Genomic DNA, 18463 nt, shown 5'->3' with positions numbered 1-18463 from the left:
TTGTTGGCTGGAGGAGTTGCTCCTCCTGTGGTGGTACCAGGTGTTATGGACTGAATGTTTGTGTCCCTCCAAAATTTCTATTGAAATCCTCACCCCCAAGGTGATGGTCTTACAAAGTGGGGGGTCTCTGGAAGGTGATCAGGTCATGAGGGTAGAGCCCTCATGAGTGGGATTAGTGCCCTTATAAAAGGTACCAGAGAGCTCTCTCTGTTCTTTCTGCCACTTGAGAACACAGCAAAAAGTCAGACATCTCTGAACCAGGAAGCGGGCCCTCACCAGAACCTGACGAGCCTGATCTCAGGCTTCCAGCCTCCAGAACTGAGAATAAACTTCTGTTGCTTGTAAGCCACCCAGACTGTAGTACTTTGTTGTGGCAGCTGGAACAGACCAAAATACCAGGCCTGGCGGTTTATAACTGTGCAACTTTCATCATCCCCAGGCCTTTCCTTTCAACCACACTTGTCATGAGAGTCACAGTGACATTTATTGCAAGATTTCTAAAGGTAGAGACAACTCTGGTTGGATGGAGGAGAAGTTGGAGAAGATTGGAGGAAATCATCCACCCTCCGAAACATTTCCGTGGGGTTCCTCGTACCCAAAGTCAGACAGTGCCATGGCTCCTGGCGGGCATTCTCCTAGGTTGGGTTCACAACCTTGCCCAGGAAAAGGCTGCTCCACGTGAAGTGGTCGAAGATCAAGATGAGGAAGGGCTTGTTGAAACTGATGGTGAGAGGCTCAGAGGTCAGGTTCAGGGTGACCCCAGTGGAGGCAGCTGCCTGCACACCCTTCTCATCGAGTTGCAGCACAGCCTTATGGACCACCTGTCGGTATGGACCAGAGACAGGTGGTGAGCACCTGCTGCGTGTTAGCGCTCTCCAGGCCTCATTGCCTGCACTCCTCCCACCCTCAGCTTTGGGTAGGTGAAGCTGAGGCTCTGAGAGGGTCATTTGCAGGCTCCTCATCGGAGCAGCAGCCCCAGGACAACAGCCCAAGTCTGTCCACCTCCAGAATCCAGCCACACCCATGCTTCCTCCCTATACAAAGGGCAGGTTCAGCCCATCATGCAGAGATTAGGGTCTCATGGCTTGAACTGGGCTTCAGTATCCATATTGGGTGCTTCTTACCGGGTCCTGGGCTGGCAGAGGAGACCTTGCTCCCTTTCCACTCTACTAGGTAAATACCAAGGTTCAGTTTCTGCAAAGTACTTATGCCTGCTCTGGGAAAACTGAAGCAGAATCTAAAATGTAAATGACCATTAATACATCCCTTGTCCCTTGTTGTGATCAAAAGTAGAAGAAATTCTGAGATCAGCCATATGTTTGACTAGCTTCTACTGAAAGCCTTCGGCGGATCATAACCTGGCTAGTTAAACAATGGGTGAAGTTCGGTGAGCTCTCAACACCCCAAGGGGTGGGAACTCGCATTGACTCTGCTTTACAGCAAGGACTCTGAGGCTCTGAGCAGCTCTGTAGGTAGGCACCATCACTGAGCTGGGATCGGAACCCTTGCGGTATGTCCTGAAAATATAAGGTTTTGGGTCAACAGACCCGAGATCAAATGTCAGACTTACTTACTAGCTCTGTGACCCTGGGCAAGCTATGTACCCTCCCTGAGCCAGAGATTCCTCCTCTGAGAAGTTGGGGCAATGCCTGCCTTCTGAGGAGGTAGCTGTAGTGACTCAAGCCACTCACCCAGCAAGCATTTTACTGAGCATGTAACTGTGTGCAGGTACTGCGGTAGCCACAAAGCCCCTGTGCTTTGAGGGCAGGGGCCACGTCTGAGTAATGCAGGCATGCTCAGAGCCTCACACGATTTGGGGCACTTAGTAGATGTTCAGTAAAAATTTTCTGAATAAATGAATCACAGAACATAAAGCCAACGAGTAAAGACAGTGACTGTAATTGGGTAGAAGGCTCCATCTGATCCCAGTTAGACATTTGCCACTTTCCCCATTTCTTTTTGCCGGGGCCACCATGAGAACTCCGTTTTCTGCAGGGCCCCTCTGCATGGTCTGGTGGGATAGGCAGATGCCTAGGCTATAGCCCTCCTTTGTTGGGGATCCCACACTTTCTCACTGAGCCTTTATTTACCCCATTGTGGAACAAGGGGCTTGGCCCAGACCTGGGGTTCTCAGCCTGGGACCTAGAGGACCGTTCATGAATGAGCTCAGTGTTGCTTATTATTATTTTGATTTGAATTTTGGAGGGAAATAAAGGTGGACTCCCAAGACACTTACCTTAGATACCTTCAGCTGGGCCTCCTGAGTGATGCCGGAGAAATTTGCCTGGTTGGTGAACACGTCCGCAATGCCCATGTCTGCCAGCACGCCCTGCAGGTCGTAGGCTCCGGAGATGGACACCTTCGGGACGTACAGGTCCACCTGGCTGCTCGGGGTAAGCAGACGGGGTTAGACATTGCAGGGCAGGACCTCCTCTCCCCGCCAGACTGCTGTTTCCTCATGAGATCCCTCCAGCACCTGCCTCCCAGCCTGAGCTGCTCCTTGGGGACAGGAGAAGGGGCAGGCCTCTGCCCCCACCACACAGGCAGCTTCCTCTTTGGGCCCCTGAATTGTTCATTCTTTTTTTCTGAGCAATTCCTTTGAGCCAGTTCCACCTGTGATATAGCTGGACCACTAAGCACTTAAGACAATGGTCCCTAAAGAAGTCCTCTGGGTCCCCAGAGCATGCCCTGCTTGCAGCAGAGGAGGGAGGGAGCACCCGGCTGGGAGCAGTCATGTGGCCTTCGCCAAGTCCAGCCCCCCTCTGTGCTCATGTCCTCATCCATGCAAGAAGGTGGTCGAACCCAGGTTCTCCCAGCCCTTGGGCACTAAAGCTCTGGTTCTGCAACAACTCGCGATCATTCAGGCAGCAGTTTCCACTGGGTGAGGCAGGCGGGCTTTCTAGACAGGTAAGTGGTATCATGGTGGGGGTGGCATGGGCATCCACGCTTCTTGACATATCAAGGCTTTAGTTTTATTTGTAAATTTCTTCCTTTGCTCCCTAGAGGGAGAGAAGTTGTCTGAACCTGAAGCTGAGGGGCATCAGTGAAGGTGCACGGCTCTGGCAGGTGGGAGGGAAGGCACGAGACCCTCTTCACTGAGCAAAGGCAGCCTTGGGCGAGGCCTGGAGACCTCAGGCACCCGGCCAGTGTGAATTCTAAGCTGTACCTTTCAAACGCGTTCAGGAGGGACCTGGGGCGAGTGGGTGTGTGTCTCCTTCTCCAGATGGGGAAGTAGTGACAGACAGACACGGGAGAGTGGCGCCTCCCAAACGCCGGCCTGTGTTCTTTACCTTCTCTGCCCCTTCTCGTTGGCACACGCACAACCCCAGAAAGTTGGAATCAACGTCTTCAATTTCCAGATCGAGAGACTGGAACTTAGGCTGAGGCACCCCCCAAAGTCACACAACTGGGGAGGAGCAGAACTGAAGACACCAGGACTAGTGGGCCACCTGCCACCTGCCGCACCGTGTCGGCAGCTCCCTGAGGGGGTGGCGATGGGGCTTCGAGGCACAGGTTGTTGTTGATGTTGTTGACGTTGCAGTATTTTCCTGAAGAGATTATTTTTGATGTGAAGAGAAAGGTTATCCTTCACCTCATTTTCAGTGGAATAGGGTCTGGAATTTATAGTTTGCATCTTGGGCGTTCTCACCAGCTGGTGGTGTTACACCTAAGTTACAGCTTCCCTTCGGGGGCAGGGGCGGGGTGGGGATGGGAAGAGCTGAAACCCCAAAGAGCTGCATCAACTGAACACAGGTTCACACCCGTGCATACGCACGTGTGCATGTGCGCGCACGCTCTCAAGGGTGGGTATGGATGGTTCCAGAACCGTGTCCCCCACATGGTTATAGGGGATCTCTCTGAAGCACAGGGCTGACTGCACCGCTCTTCCCTGCGGGAGGGAAGTCAAACTCCCGGGCACTCCCGCAGGTACCCACAGAACTTGAAGAACCTCTCTAGAAGCATCCAGCCATGAACAGCTCTCTGACGGTGCAATTTAAAATAAAAACAACCTGAAACCATAAACCACAAAACATGCATATATAATAAAGTAGAGGAGATTCTTCCTGGATCTTCTGCTGCAAAGTTCTTGGACCACGAAGCTCACCCAGGCCAATTTGTCTCCTTCGTTGCTGCTGGCCCTGCTTTGCTGGTGCTCTGGGCACAGATCCCCTGACTCGGTTGGGGCCATTTCCTCTTCATGGCTGCTCTGGGGCCACGTCCCACTGGCTGAACGTCCCCTCAGGCTCCAGGCAATTCGAGGGAAAAGCAATCTGATGTGCAGCCCCTCCCCACTGCCCGGGTGGAGTTGGGGGCTGCCCCCAGACGAGGCATTTCACATCTCTCTCTTTTTCTCTCTCTGTCTCTGCCTCTCTCTCAGACAGAACTTACATCACGGTACTACTACAAATTCCACCAGAATCTATTTTCTGCTCTACGGTGCATTTTCTTTGAGATCTCTATTTTGTCTATTCTCCACTCCATCCGCGTGCTTAGCCTAATGCGAGCTGCATAGCAGGTGCTTCTGTGTGTGTATCAAATGAATGAACGAATAAATGAATAAATGAAAGGCTGCCTGCCCCTCCAGCCTCCCTGAGCTATTCCAGATCCAAGTGCCCACTCCCTCCCCTGCATCCCCTCTGCCCTTTGAGTCTGCACCAGCCCACCTGCCCCCAGGTTCTATGTTGGCTGGCATTTGCTGATTCTTGTACACAGACAGAACTTGACTCTCCGAGAGGGGGACCATGTTCTCAAGAACACCTCCTTCCTCCTCCAAGGCGAGGAGCAGGGCTGGGCACATGCATGACAATAATTTCAGTTGCTCTTTAGCTTAGAGCTGCCTGGGGGAAAATAAGTTTTCTTATTCATTCATTCATTCATTCATTGCTAACTCACAGCCTCAGCTGATCTTCCCTGAGAGCTGACTCTGCATCAGCCCCTTGCTTGGGCCGAGGTGACAGACAGCTCTCCTCCTGGCCACCAGCTCATCAGCATATACACCCCTCTCTTTTTTCTTACTCAGTCATTACCTATGTGTATCCTCACTTTATTATTTGCTGATTGATAGAAGACGAGTCAGATCCCCTGGGTGAGTAAGGAACCATTCATAGGCCTTGCATTGGTTCCATGATGGATACAGAGGTCATTTTCATGGTATTTTAATGGGGTCTCCCAGGAATCTTTAGCGGGGCGTGGTTTCAGGTAAGCAAGATAACAAAATTGTTAAGTGGGGAGCTCTGTGGTTGGTGATTTCACTTAAAAAAATGATGCAAAATTATGATAATACAGAGGGTGGCTCTGAACCTCACAGGGAGAGGGGTCCTCAGTTTGCAGAATGCCCCAAAGTATCTCAGCGTTGATTGACAGATTGATAAATGTGACCTCCAGGTCAGAGAACCTCTAGGTCAGAGAACAGCCTTTGGGGACCCACGAGACAGGAAAACAGTGAGCCCTGAGGGTGAGTCTGGGGAAGGAAGGATGCCTAGGTGTACCCTCTTTCCACTTGCCCACGTGCTGGGAACAGGTGCATTGCAGAAACCAACGCGATGGCCAGAGGGCTTACCCAGTGGTCAGGGACGTGGACCACCTCTGAATCGTGTCCCGGCTCAGTGCGGCAATGACTGTGTCCATCTTCCCCTCCTCGGGAAGGATGAAGAAGACGGTCCCATTGCCCACGTAGTCCAGCTGTACCAGCTGGCAGGGGAGCTCTGAGTCGCGCAGGTAGTTGATGGCGCTAGACTGGAACATCATGGGCATCTTCACCACGGTCGTCTCATTCACGTAGAAGTTCTCCTCCCGGGTGCTTTCCCGGTCGAAGGGCTGTGCCCACGTGCCTGGGAAGGGCAGGAGAGAGAAGGTAGGAGACAGGCCTGTAGGGCAGAGAGGGAAACAGAACTCGGGTGGCCTCAGGGACAGCCCAAGAGTGTGACACAGCAGCCTCCTGCATGCCTGGAATGTCCCCGCTGAAGCCTTGGGAGTTTTCTGGTAAGATGTGAAAATTCCCAGGGGTTTCAAGCCTGTTCGATCCTCTACCTCTCAGAATGGGTGGGGGATTAGCTCTGCTTCCGATATTGGCTCCTAAACAAGGAGAGGGGTGAGACCAAGAGAGGGGTGGTCCTTGGATCTGGGGTAGGACTCACCTGAGCCAGACCTTGCCTCGGCGCCCCAGCCTGGAGCGGGTCCGGCTCTGAGGCTCTGGAAGTGGTGCTGGGCCTCAAGCCTTGAACTCAAGGTTCCTGGGGGCAGGGATGGGTGACTTGGGGGAATGGGCCATCCGTTCCATCTCTACCCGACAGCTTGGCTGGCCTAGTCGGTGGTACCCAGGCCCCTGCAGGAGGCTCCTGCCCTCACTGCGTGGTCCTTCCTTCTGAGCCACATTTCCCGAATGCAGAGTCAGAGTTAGGAGACTCCTTTGGGGTCACAGACTCCCACCCAGTTGGACCTCAGATCCCTCTCCCAGCCCCACAATGCTGGCATCCAGCCTGTTGCTTTGCCTGGGGATGGGGACCTCACCACTTGCACAGTGGGATCTGGAAATACTGGGAAGCCCTGAGGGGAGGAAAGTTGCTCCTTAGCCCGCCCGATTGCCTGGCACCTGCAGGGCCTCTTCTGTCCTGAGCTTATTCCAAACAGTCCTGAGTCTTCCCACAGGATAGTCACATGGGCTTAGTCTCACAGGGCGTCCTCCGCTCTAGGTGACGGCTCCCCAGCCTTGACCAGATGACTGAGTTCCCTGCGTCCAACAGGCCTCAGGTGCCCTGGCTGCCCCTGACTGCAGGCCCTGAAGCCCTTGTGAGGTCACCATTTCCCAGCTGGTGCTGCTTAAAGGTGGCCCGAACACAGCTCCAGGTAGACCCTTCTCCATCCCACCACCTGCGGGATCTAGGAATGGCAGGGCCCAAATTCTTGGTGCTGAGCCAGCCTCAACCGCCCTGTAAAGGCTACTGATGGAGACGACAGGGAGGGGCTGGAGGATGGAGAGAAATGAGCCAGGGCCACAGAGCCGGGAGCCCCAGGAGCTGTGCCTGGTCCCTCCTGAACGACCTCTCGAACGTCGGCATCTGCAGACACTGAGTGTGAACTCATCATCGTCTGTCTCACACAAGTGGGATAATTTGAGGGTTCTCAATGCATCCTCCAAAGGACATCTGAAGTCCTCAGAACTGGACGGGGTGGTGTTTTTTGGCTAAATTGTCCTACTTAGAGCAAAAAAAAAAAGTGTATAAAATATTTTTAATTGTCATGTTTTTCATCCTTAAAATTTTGCTACTTGCTTTTTACTGAGTATTTCTTTTCTGGAAGCAAGAATAACATCTAGTTTGGCATAAAACAAAATACAGAATGGGGTTCAACCTCTACTTTAAGGGATTTCCTGAAAATTCTTAGGAGAACTGTTGGTGGAGAAACTTAAGAATTTATGGGAGAATATCTGAGAAAGCAAAGATGATTCCCCTGGAAAATCTTTCGACAATATTTTTAATGTTCTCTAAAAAGAGCTGTCAGGAGAATCTAGTGCATAAAGAATGTACCAGGGACATTTTACGTGTCCTAAATTTAGTGATTATAGTGATAGAACTCTTCATTTCTGTTTATCACCCTGGCTTGCTGGAAACATTTCAGAGTATTCCCCAGCTTTACCAAGGGCTTGCCAATTAGTTTTGCTGTATCATAGAAAGTCTATGCATTTCACCCCATCAGTGCCTGGTAAGCTGCCCACACATGCTCAGGCCTCACCCAGGCCCGGTAGGCCCTCCCTGTACCTAGGTTTACTGTGCCCTTTGCCAAAGTAGCGTTACCAGAACCTTCATGCAGCCACTGTCCTTCCATGTGCCAGCCACTGAGCAAAGGTACGGGGCCCCCAAAGAGACAAGGAAGGCCCGCACAGGCCTGCTCGGTCTCGTGGGAGAGACGGCCTATGGGATTGGTGGGAGCCCCCAGAACCGTTTCTGGGCAAATGTCCCCAGCCTCCCTGACCTTCCCACTGTCAGGTGTAAAGAAAGCTGCCTCTGCCCGGCCAGACTTTCAGCTTTGCCTCCCTTAGAGCAGGGCAGCCTCTGCGGGAGCTTCCCGGACTTGGGATGGAGAAATGGCAAGACCCAGAGGCAGGCGCCCGGGGTCGGGGGGCTACTCTCAGAGATGCTCAGTCGGCCCAGGCAATAAGGAGGTGTGGGAGCGGGCGGGAGAAGGGAGCATGGGGAGTCTTTGCTGGGGATTATGACCCGGATGATCCTGTGATGCTGTCGAGGGACACGTGTTGGCTTGGGATTTGTGGCAGGCAGAATAATGGGCCCCAAAGATGTCTGTGTCCTAATGCCCGGAAACCGTGGATATGTTAGCTCGCATGTCAAAAGGGAGTTACGTTGCAAATGGAATTACAGTTACTTATCAGCCGGCCTTGAGATGAGGAGATTAACCAGGTGGCCCTATGGGTAGAAGAGGAAAGCAGGGCAGTCGAGTCAGGGGAGGAGATGCGGTGATGGAAGCAGAGGTTGGAGTGGCTGCGATTGCTGGCGTTGAGGATGGAAGGGGCTGGGAGCCAGGCGGCTTCCAGAAGCTGGGAAAATCCTGGAAACGCATTCTCTCCTAGAGCCTCCAGCAGCAACCAGCCTGAGCAAAACCTTCATTTTAGCCCAGCATGACCCACTTCGGAATTTTGACCTCCCGAATTGCAAGACAATGAATTTGTATTGTTGTAAGTCTCCAAATCTGTGGTAACTTATTACAGCAGCAATGGGAGGCTAGCACGGGCTTCCAGGGAGACAGGCATGCTCTAGGCCATGAAAGGACTTTGGCGCGGTTGGACGGTGTGTGGGTGTCTGCCTGTCTGCTGCATGTTGACAGCTTGGAGGAGGGAAAACGTTGAGGCAAGAGGCAGAGAGGACAGAAAAAGTAGACGACTGTAGGCCAAGGTTTGTCGGCCTTGGCACTATGGACGCTGGGGAGCAGATATCCCTGGCGGGAGGCTGTCCAGGGCATTATGAGTAAGACGCTCAGTCAGTCTCCCCGGCCTCCACCCATCCCAGTTGTGACAACCCAAAATGTCTCCAGATGTTGTCAAACGGCCCCAGGAGAGTAGGGGGATAGCCTTAGTTGAGAACCACTGCTCTGGACTAGGGGGTTTAGATTTTATTCTCAGCAATAATGTGTCTCCAAATTGCCTGATCATAAAAAAATAATCTGGCGTGGGAAGGAATACTTGTTAAAAATACAAATTCTAGGGCTTTCCCACAGAGGTTTTGCTTTGGTAGGTCTGGCACTGGCTCTGGGATCTGTAGTTTTAGCAAATCTCCCTGAAGATTTTTTTAGCAATAGGCATTTTGGGAAACTGAGGCAGGACCTAGTCAGAGCTGGCCATGAGTGCCTGGGCAGTATGTGCAAGAGGCTTTGGGAAACTCTGGGAGTTCCTGAGGGGTGGGGGCTATGTCAGTTCTAGATTGTATTTCCAGCCCCTGGCCCAGTGCTTGATAGTCAATATTTGTAGAGACTGACACAGCCAGGCTGTTCATGGTTACGTGCATGGGCCTTGAACCGACCTGCCAGAACTTGGGTGAGTCACTTAACTCTTCTGGGTGTTATTTTGATGTTTCGTAAAATGCTATGATTCCACCTTCCCAACAGGATTGTGAAGATGGAGAATCCCAGATGTGCATGTGCTTTGTAAAATCAAAGGCTTTGCCCGAGAGTGTGCCCTGGATTTTGATCACTGTTACTATTCTTGGCAATAGTGGATGGGCCTTGTCAGAGTGGGACGGGTCGGGGTACCTTTGTAGAAGATGTAGTTGATCAGGATGAGGATGGCTGGGCTATCCAGCTCTGAGAATAAGTTGACAATTTTTCCCTGTGTCTTATTCTTGACATACTCATTAATTTGTCTGCTGGCTGTAGCCCAGTCCTGGAAATCTGTAGTCAAAGCCTCCGAGTCATAGTATCGCTTGATGTCGGCTGAGAACGTCTCCAGCAACTCCAGGCTGCGGTCATGGAACAAGGCATTGCCCATGGTCATTTCCAAGCTGGTGGCTGACTCCCTAAGGAGGTGGTGGAGGTGCCGGAAGCTCTGGTGGATCTTGGTCTCAGATGTTTCCGTGAGGTTGAAGCCCAGACCCTGGAGAAGTTGGGTCCGCGTGTGGCCACGGGTGCCCAGGGACAGCATAGATAAGGACATGGAGATGCTCACAGGGGAGATGAAGATGTTCTTGCCAGGAGCCAAGGCCATGAGGTGCTTATACAGGCTGAAGGCAAAGTCAACATTGGCTGGAGCCAGGCCCCGGTGTTGGCTCCTCATGCTCACGTTAGCATTGGTGTCCTCAGCCTGGATGGTCGAGAGGCCACTGGTGGACAGCCAGAGGAAACAGGCATACAGGGCAAGTGGCATTGTCCAGTGTGGCCAGGCCCTGCCAAATCAGAAATCTTGTTAGATGACGTGGTAGCCTCCGAGTCAGTGGGGCACAGTGCAACAGGAGGCAGGCAAAAGACCCCATGTAAGCTCCAGTTCCTTCCTCCACACTGGCTGCGTGACCTGGGGCAAGTCACAGGGGACTCTGGGCTCCAGCCTCCTCATTTGAAGATATGAATTATACCTGCTATGATTTATCAAGTGTCTACCAGGCACCCAACACTGATCTAGGTATTTTTGCCTATGTTATCTCATCTTACTTTTAACAAAACACTCATAAATATTACTAACCTGATTTTAGGCAGGCAGAAGCAAATGTTCAGAAAGGTTAAATGTCCACCCAACAGATATGTTCAAAGTGCTGAAAGAAACAAAATACAGTAAGCTGTCAATGAAGAATCCCATAGCCAGCAAAACTATTCTCAAAAAATGAGAAAGAAATTAAGACATTCCCCGGAAAACAAAAGCTGAGCAAGCTTTTTACCACAATACCTGCCCTGCAAGAAAGGAAAGGCATTTCACTCAGATTGAAATGAAAGGACACTGGACAGTAATTCGAAGCTGTATGAAGAAATAAGGACCTCTGGTAAAAGCAAATGCGTGGGTAGTCATCAGTTATGTTTTTGGGCACCCAATGCATAAAGATATAATTTGTGACATCAGTAACCAAAAGGGGTGGGGACAGAGCTGTAAAGAAGCAGAGCTTTTGTAGGCTATTGAAATTAAGCTGGTTGTGTCATACTATATATTACAGATTAAATATAGAGATATATTTCATTTTTCCCTATTGTTTTTCTCCTCTTGATTTTATTTATCTCTGCTCTAATCTTTATTATTTCCTTCCTTCTGCTAGTTTTCAGTTTAGTTTGTCCTTTTTCTAGTCCCTAAATTATAAACCTAGACTCATAATTGTTTTTATACATTAGCCTTTTAAAGTATGATCCAACTATATGCTGTCTACAAGAGACTCACTTTAGATCCAAAGACACAAATAGATTGAAAGTGAAAAGGATGGCAAAGATATTCCATGCAGATAGTAACCAAAGAGAGCAGGGGTAGCTACACTAATATTAGACAAAATAGATTTTAAATAAAAAATGTTACAAAAGACAAAGAAGGATATTTTATATTAATAAAGTGTTCAATACAGCAAGAAGATATAATGTGTTTCATCCCTCATTCCCTATAGTACTGTCTTCTCTTGCATTTGATTTTTTTTATACTGAAACACTTTAATTCCCTTCTTATCTCTTTTGTGTATACTTCTTTAGCTATCTTCTTTATGGTCACCATGGGGATTATAGTTACCATCCTTAAGTTATTTAATATAATACTCTAATTTGAATTTATGCTATTATTGATTTGAGGCCTTCCTGTTATACCAGTGTTTATAGCTATAAATTTCCCTTTTTGCACTACTTTCACTGAAAATGTTGTGTTTTCATAAATGCACATATAAGAATAACATTTATTGGATGTTGGGCAGGGGGGAGGGGGGAGGGGGAAGGAGGGAAGAGGGGACAGGTATTTGTATGCACGGGGAGTGCAGTGCGCACCACCCGAAGGATGGACATGTTTGGGACTCGGACTTGCAGGGGGGGACCAGGGGCAACATGCGTAGCCTGAACATCTGTACCCCCATAATATGTTGAAAAAAAAAAAAAAAAAAAAGAAAATGTTGTGTTTTCATTTTCATTGGTCTTGAATTATTTTCTAATTTCCCTTGCGATATCTTTTTTGATCTGTCGGTTGTCTAAGAGTGTGTTGCTTAATTTTCATAATTTGTGGATTTTCTAGTTTTCCTTGTGTTATTGATTTCTAACTCCATTTTACTGTGATTAGAGCAGATACTTTGTATCATATCTGCCTTTTTAAATCTACTGAGACCTGATCTGTGGCCTAACATATGGCCTATGCCAGTGGATGTCCCATGTGCTCTTCAGAAGAATTTGTGTTCTGTTGTTGTTGTAGAGTGTTCCATATATGCCTGTTAGATCTAGTTGTTTTGCTGTGTTGTTCAAGTCCTCTAGTCCCTTGCTTATCTTATATTGGTTTGTTCTATTCATTATTGAGAGTGAAGCATTGAAGTCTCAAAATTATTTCCCCTTCAATTCTATCAATTTTTGCTTCATTTATTTCGTACCAGACACACCCAGAAATAATTTTTTACCAGCTGCTATGGTCTGAATGTTTGTGTCCCCCCAAAATTCATATGTTGAAACCTTATCCCTAACAGGGTGGTATTAAGAGGTGGGGTCTTTGAGAGGTGATTAGGTTATGAGGGCTCCACCCTCATAATGGGATTAGTGCCTTTATAAAAGAGGCATGTGAGAATATTTCTGGAAAAGATCAGCATAGGAATCAGTAGATTGAGTTAAGAAGATCCACCCTCACCAATGTGGGAAGGCAACATTTAATCTGCTGAAGGCTAGGTAGAACAAAAAGGTGGAGGAAAGGCAAATGCTCTCTCCATCTTTGAGCTGGACATCCGTGTACTCCTGCTCCTGGACATTGGAGCTCCTGGTTTTGGGCCTCTGGACTCTCGGACTTACACCAGCACCCCTCAACCCTTGTTTGCAGGCCTTTGGCCTAGAACTGGGAGTTATACTATCAGCTCCCCTGGCTGTCAGGCCCCCGGACTCAGACTGAATTATATCACCAGGTTTTCTAGGGCTCCAGCTTGCAGACAGCAGATTATGGGACTTCTCAGCCTCTATAATTACAAGAGCCAATTCTCATAAGTCTCCTCTTGTATATCTCTCTATATATCTTATTGATTTTATTTCTCTGGAGAACCCTAACTGATATGATGGATTAAATTAATTTTGAGGACCTGTTATTAGGATTATATATTATGCCCAAGTTAGATTTATTTCTGGAATGCAAGCCTGGTCCAACATACAAAAATTGATCAATGTAATATACCATATTAACAGAAGGAAGGCAAAACCCACATGATCATCCCAATGGATACAGAAAAAAGCATTTGACATAATTCAACACACTCTTTCATAAAACACGTAACAAACTAGGAATAGGGGGAAACTACCTCAACATAATAAAGACCATATGTAAAAACCTATTAAGCATATTTTATACTTATAAATATATTTTACACCCATATTATACTCAATAGTGAGAGACTAAAAGCTTTTCCTCTGAGATCAGGAACAACACAAGGATGTATACTTTCACTACTTTTATTTAACATAGTACTACAAATTCTAGCCAGAGCAATTGGGCAAGAAAAAGAAAAAGCATCCAAATTGAAAAGGAGGAAGTAAAATTATCTCTTTTTACAGATGATCTTATATGTACAAAGCCCTAAAAATTACACAGAAAACTGTTAGAATAAACACATTCAGCAAAGTTGCAGAATACAAAATCAACACACAAAAATCAGTTGCATTTCCCAACACTAACAAAACACAATCTGAAGCCAGGCATGGTGGCTCACGCCTGTAATCCTAGCACTTTGGAGGCTGAAGAGGATCACTTGAACTTAGGAGTTTGAGACCAGCCTGAGCAAGAATGAGACTCCATGTCTACTAAAAATAGAAAAATCAGCCAGGAGTCATTGCCCGCACCTATAGTCCCAGCTACTCAGGAGGCTGAGGCAGGATTGCTTGAACCCAGGAGACTGACTTTGCAGTGAGCTATGATGATGCCACTGCACGCTAGCCCTGGCAACCGAGTGAGACCCTGTCTCTAAATGAATGAATGAATGAAATTCTGACGTATGCTACAACATGGATAAACCTTGAAGATGTTACGTTAAGTGAAATAAGCCCTACACAAAAGGACAAATACTACATAATTTCATATGTAGTGTCATCAAACATATAGGGACAGAAAGTAGAATTGTGGTTACCAGGGGCTAGGAGGAGGGGAGATTGGGGAATTCGTGTTTAATGGGTATAGGTCTTCGGTATGGGATAATGAAAAACTTCTGGAGATGGATGGTGGTGATGGTTGTACAACAATGTGAATGCGCTTAATGCCACTGAACTATACACTTAAAGATGCTTGCAACGTTAAATATTATATTTTACCACAATAAAAATTAAGAAAGAAATTAAATATAAGCCATTTAAAAAAATGGTAAGAGCAACTGAAAAAAAAAAGTCCACACAAGTTCCAAATTAGTTAATGGACATTGTCTAGAAGGCCAGTGGTCCCAAGCCATGCACTTTATAGAGGCACCTGTATCACAATAAACAAGGGATGTTTATAAGAGAAGCAGGTCTCACTGGATTACCCCACCTGTGCAACCAGCAGCTCTGGGGAGGGAGCCAGGAACCTACATTTAAACCTGTACCCCAAGAGCCTGTGATGAGTTAAATTAAATTAAATTAAATTTGGCCTAAAGCTGCCTCTCTATGTATTTTAACTTAATGTGGAAATAAACTGCAACCTAACTCGAGAGTATATTTTTATAACAAGTAGTGGAGTCTTGGCCAACCATAGCAGCTGAACTTTCAGCCAGTCACAGGCTGCAAACTGCCCAAACATGTCCAAGTAAGGCAAACACCCAGCAGTAAACAATCAGGCTACTTGTGTATGTCCCTCCCTTTTTCTGCCTATAAATACTGTCTGCTGACACTGCTAGGTGGAGCTCTCTGAACGTGTACTGGTCTAGGTGCTGCCTGGTTCATGAATTGTTTCTTTGCTCACATAAACTCTGCTAAACTTAATTTGTCCAGGGTTTTTTTTCAACGGGTGCACAATGAGTGTGTGGGAGCCTCCGTTCTGCTCTGGAACACCCAGGGGCCCCTTCCCTGGGATGTTCTAAAGCCAGAACCTCAAGAGAGACAGGTAGGAACCACTCCCACGGACCCCCTACCCCACCTGAGTCCTCTTCCAACACTCCCTGTGTCCCTCCTTATCTCACCAGGGCGGAAAACAACCCCTGCTGGCTGCTCTGACTTCTCTATGTCTCTACTTTGATAACAGAGGCAGGTGGGACCCACTCCCCACCCCCCTCTCCAGCTGCTGGGGTTTATTGGCTTCTCCCCCAGATCCGATTTCGGACTTGGATTTTTGATGAGTCATTGGGACAATTGTTTCCTGGGTTTTGTGGCAGATGGAGCTGGACTGGGATCCCAGTGCTGCTATTTATGAACTAGGTGATGTGGGGCAGGCTATTTAAACTCTGCCTCAGTTTCCTCGGTATAAAATAGAGCTGATACTAATACCCACTTCTGGCCTCACCCGTTCCCCGCAGTTTGTCTCCTCTCTAGTCCCAGTGCACAGCCCAAGTGTCAGGGGCTCATCATGTCTCCCAGGACTTAGTAGTCACCCCTCCCTGGTCTCCCTGCCTCCTGCTCAGCTCCCTCCGCCTCTCCATCCCTGTGCAGCCAGCTGCATCATTCTTAATTCTTTAAAATTCAAGCTGCTTAGCTGTTCTGTTGAGAATCTTTGGGCTCCCCATTGCCCACAGATGAGGCTGACTCTCATTAACGTGGCCCAGGGGGTTCTCATGACCCAGTCCCTGGTGACAGCCCTACCCCCAGCTTTAAACCTAGCCATATGAGGTCAGCCGTAGCAACGCTGAGTGTGAGAGTTGCTCCCAGCACACACACCCAGGGCAGGGTGGGGCAGGCCAGGTCAGGTCATTGCAGCTCCCCCATGTGTGCTGAGCCCTGCTCCCTACTGGGAGTAGGGGACAAAGGTGGACTGTGGACCTGCCCTGGCCTTGGCCCAGGTGGTTCTACTCTGTAGGCTCTTCCTCCCCCTGCCTTGTCTGGCTCACTCTCTCTTAGTGATGCAGGTCCCAGGTCACCACCTCCAGGAAGCTCTGCCTCTGTGCTTCCCTCTGTCCCTGCCCCATCGCAGATAGTGAAATCTTTAGCTCTGGTCACTGCCACACCTATCTGTGGCCTCCTTTTGGCGTGGACCCTGTATAGCACGAAGCCAAGAGCAATGTGGGCTTCCCATCCCTTCTTGCCTCTCTGGGGCGATTGTGTGCCTCATCCCCTCCTGTGTTAATACTGCATGATGAGGATTACGACTCTACCCACCTCCCAAGGTTGTTGTCAATATCAGTCACAGCTGCTATCAATGCTTGGCTTGTGTGACCTCACTTAATGGGTCATCCTGGGGCCCATTTTACAGATGAGAAAACTGAGGGTCTGGGAGGTAGAGTTACCCATTCAGAGGTGGGATTCCAAGCCCAGCAGTCTGACTTCAGAGCCTGTCCATACCATTCTGCCTGTCTCTGCAGAAAGCAAAATGATGAGTAAGTAAACGGCTCTCAAAAGTACCCAGCCATATAAAAATTCAGAGTATCAATATTACTCGTGCATTTCAGTTATGTCCTCCTTGTCTATCATCTCTGAAAGTGACTCAGTGGTAAATACCCACTACGTTCCCTGTTTTCACAAATGCCCCTACGGGGGAGGCATGGTTCTAGGCCTTCCATATTTAGATCTTACGGGGCACAATGCAGGTAGTTCTGTCCTGTCTGCATCATCCCTGTCTCAGGTCACTGAGCGAGGAGCTATGTGAAGAGAGGTCTGTGTCACTTTGCAGAGACACAGGTCCCAGGTGGGCCCCTGCCCCAGGCCAGCATCCTCTGTCAAGGGTGCTGACTGGCACAGACCCATCCTTGCTCTCAGACTTTCTCTGTGTGGTGTTGTGGCCACACAGTGAGGTTTAGGAGCACCAGTCATGGCGATGGGTGGGAATGACTCCTAGCAACAGCCCTCAGTGTCAGCCCGCTGCTGAGCAGGAGCCCAGGGAACAACGGAACCCCTGGGCATGACTCCTAGACTCTGGGCTCTGGGAAATTCTCCACAGGGTTACCTAATATCACTACTGGCTGCCCTAATGTTCAATGTCCCATTAAAAAACAAAACAAAACAAACAATCAAGCAAGCTGCAGTCATCACTTTGTTCTGGATGCCAGGCAGGAGGAGGGACAGAGGGTTCTGAGGTGTTACTCACAGTCTGCAGTGGGCTCGGGCTGCTCCCGCTGGCTCGGTCCTGCTGCCCTGGACCCTGCAGGGGTACAGTAAGCCCCAGAGGATGCTGCCTGCTAAATCTCGTTTGCCAGCTTGCCTGCTGGTTAATGGTTAGAGGGTGCCAGTGGCCTTTACCTTTCGGCGGTCCCCTCCCCCCAGCCATTAACCAATGGGAGGCTTTCTGAAGAAATTTGAGTAAACACAGCAATGCTGTAAATTAACTTTGGGTTCAATTCCCTGAAGTTTTTCTTGATATCAAAATGTATCTGGAGCTGCGTCAGCATGGTTGCCCTGTGGCAGCTGGCAGAGACGTCATAGGTGTTTGTAATTGGCACCGAGGTGCAGACACCTGTGTAAGACCAGGTGCTTAGCTCTGGCTGGGGATGAATCGGTCAAGGTCCTGCCTTCCAGAGGGCCTCAGTCTGGTGGGAGAACCAGACGTGAAATAGTATCAGCCAAGTGCTTCCCATGGATGCTCACTTAATCTTCACGCTGACTCTGTGAAGCGGGTACTGTTATTATCACTCTTCTTCAGACGGGAAACCGAGGCACATGGACATTAAGTGAGCTGCCCTTGAGATTCAAATCCAAGATCATCCAACTCCACAGTCGAGCACCTTCCCTTTCCCCGATGTTTTTATTCATCAATTTTCTTTTGATTGCAGCTGACAGACATCAAATTTGAATTGCTCTAAAGCAAAAAGGAGTATTTATTGAGTCTCAAGAATGAGAGTTCCAAGGGTGGAAAGGGCTTTAGGCATGGCTGAATTTAGGGGTCCCAACCTGGTCATCTCTCTCTCTCTCTCTTTTTCCCCATCCTTTCTTAGCTCTGCTTTCTTCTGCTTTCTTAATTTATTCTGTCTGCAGTGGGGAAAAAGTGGCCACTGCAGCTCCAGGTTATTTGGCTACTTGCTATCAGAAGGAAGGGTCACTGTGAATGCCCAGCTAGAGTCCTGTGCTCTCTGCTGGGGTGACAGCACCTTTACTTCCATTTGGGGATGAGCGAGGCTGTTTCCATGGGAAAAGAGAAAGTAGGACCCACAACTGGGTCTACAGCTTGGAGGCATTTCGGTTTTGTTAATCCTTTTTGGTCTTTCCAAGTTTTATATTC

The 18463-nt window shown here is 48.8% G+C and overlaps 1 protein-coding gene across 1 annotated transcript; it reads right to left on the bottom strand.

Moving 5' to 3' along the window:
- Positions 1–564: 564 nt before the first annotated feature.
- Positions 565–17391, bottom strand: SERPINA6 (serpin peptidase inhibitor, clade A (alpha-1 antiproteinase, antitrypsin), member 6). Its single transcript, XM_012655207.1, has 6 exons — positions 17336–17391; positions 10682–10751; positions 9760–10388; positions 5561–5831; positions 2237–2384; positions 565–821 (listed from the first exon to the last, which is right to left on the bottom strand). Exons 3-6 carry the CDS (start codon positions 10367–10369, stop codon positions 636–638), a joined length of 1215 nt encoding a protein of 404 aa, XP_012510661.1. The 5' UTR covers positions 10370–10388; positions 10682–10751; positions 17336–17391; the 3' UTR covers positions 565–635.
- Between the last annotated feature and the right edge of the window lie 1072 nt (positions 17392–18463).

The sequence above is a fragment of the Propithecus coquereli genome, unplaced genomic scaffold, assembly GCF_000956105.1.
Source record: "Propithecus coquereli isolate 6110/MARCELLA unplaced genomic scaffold, Pcoq_1.0 Scaffold468, whole genome shotgun sequence".
NCBI classification, from domain to species: domain Eukaryota; kingdom Metazoa; phylum Chordata; class Mammalia; order Primates; family Indriidae; genus Propithecus; species Propithecus coquereli.
This window is presented reverse-complemented; position numbering and strand designations above follow the sequence as displayed.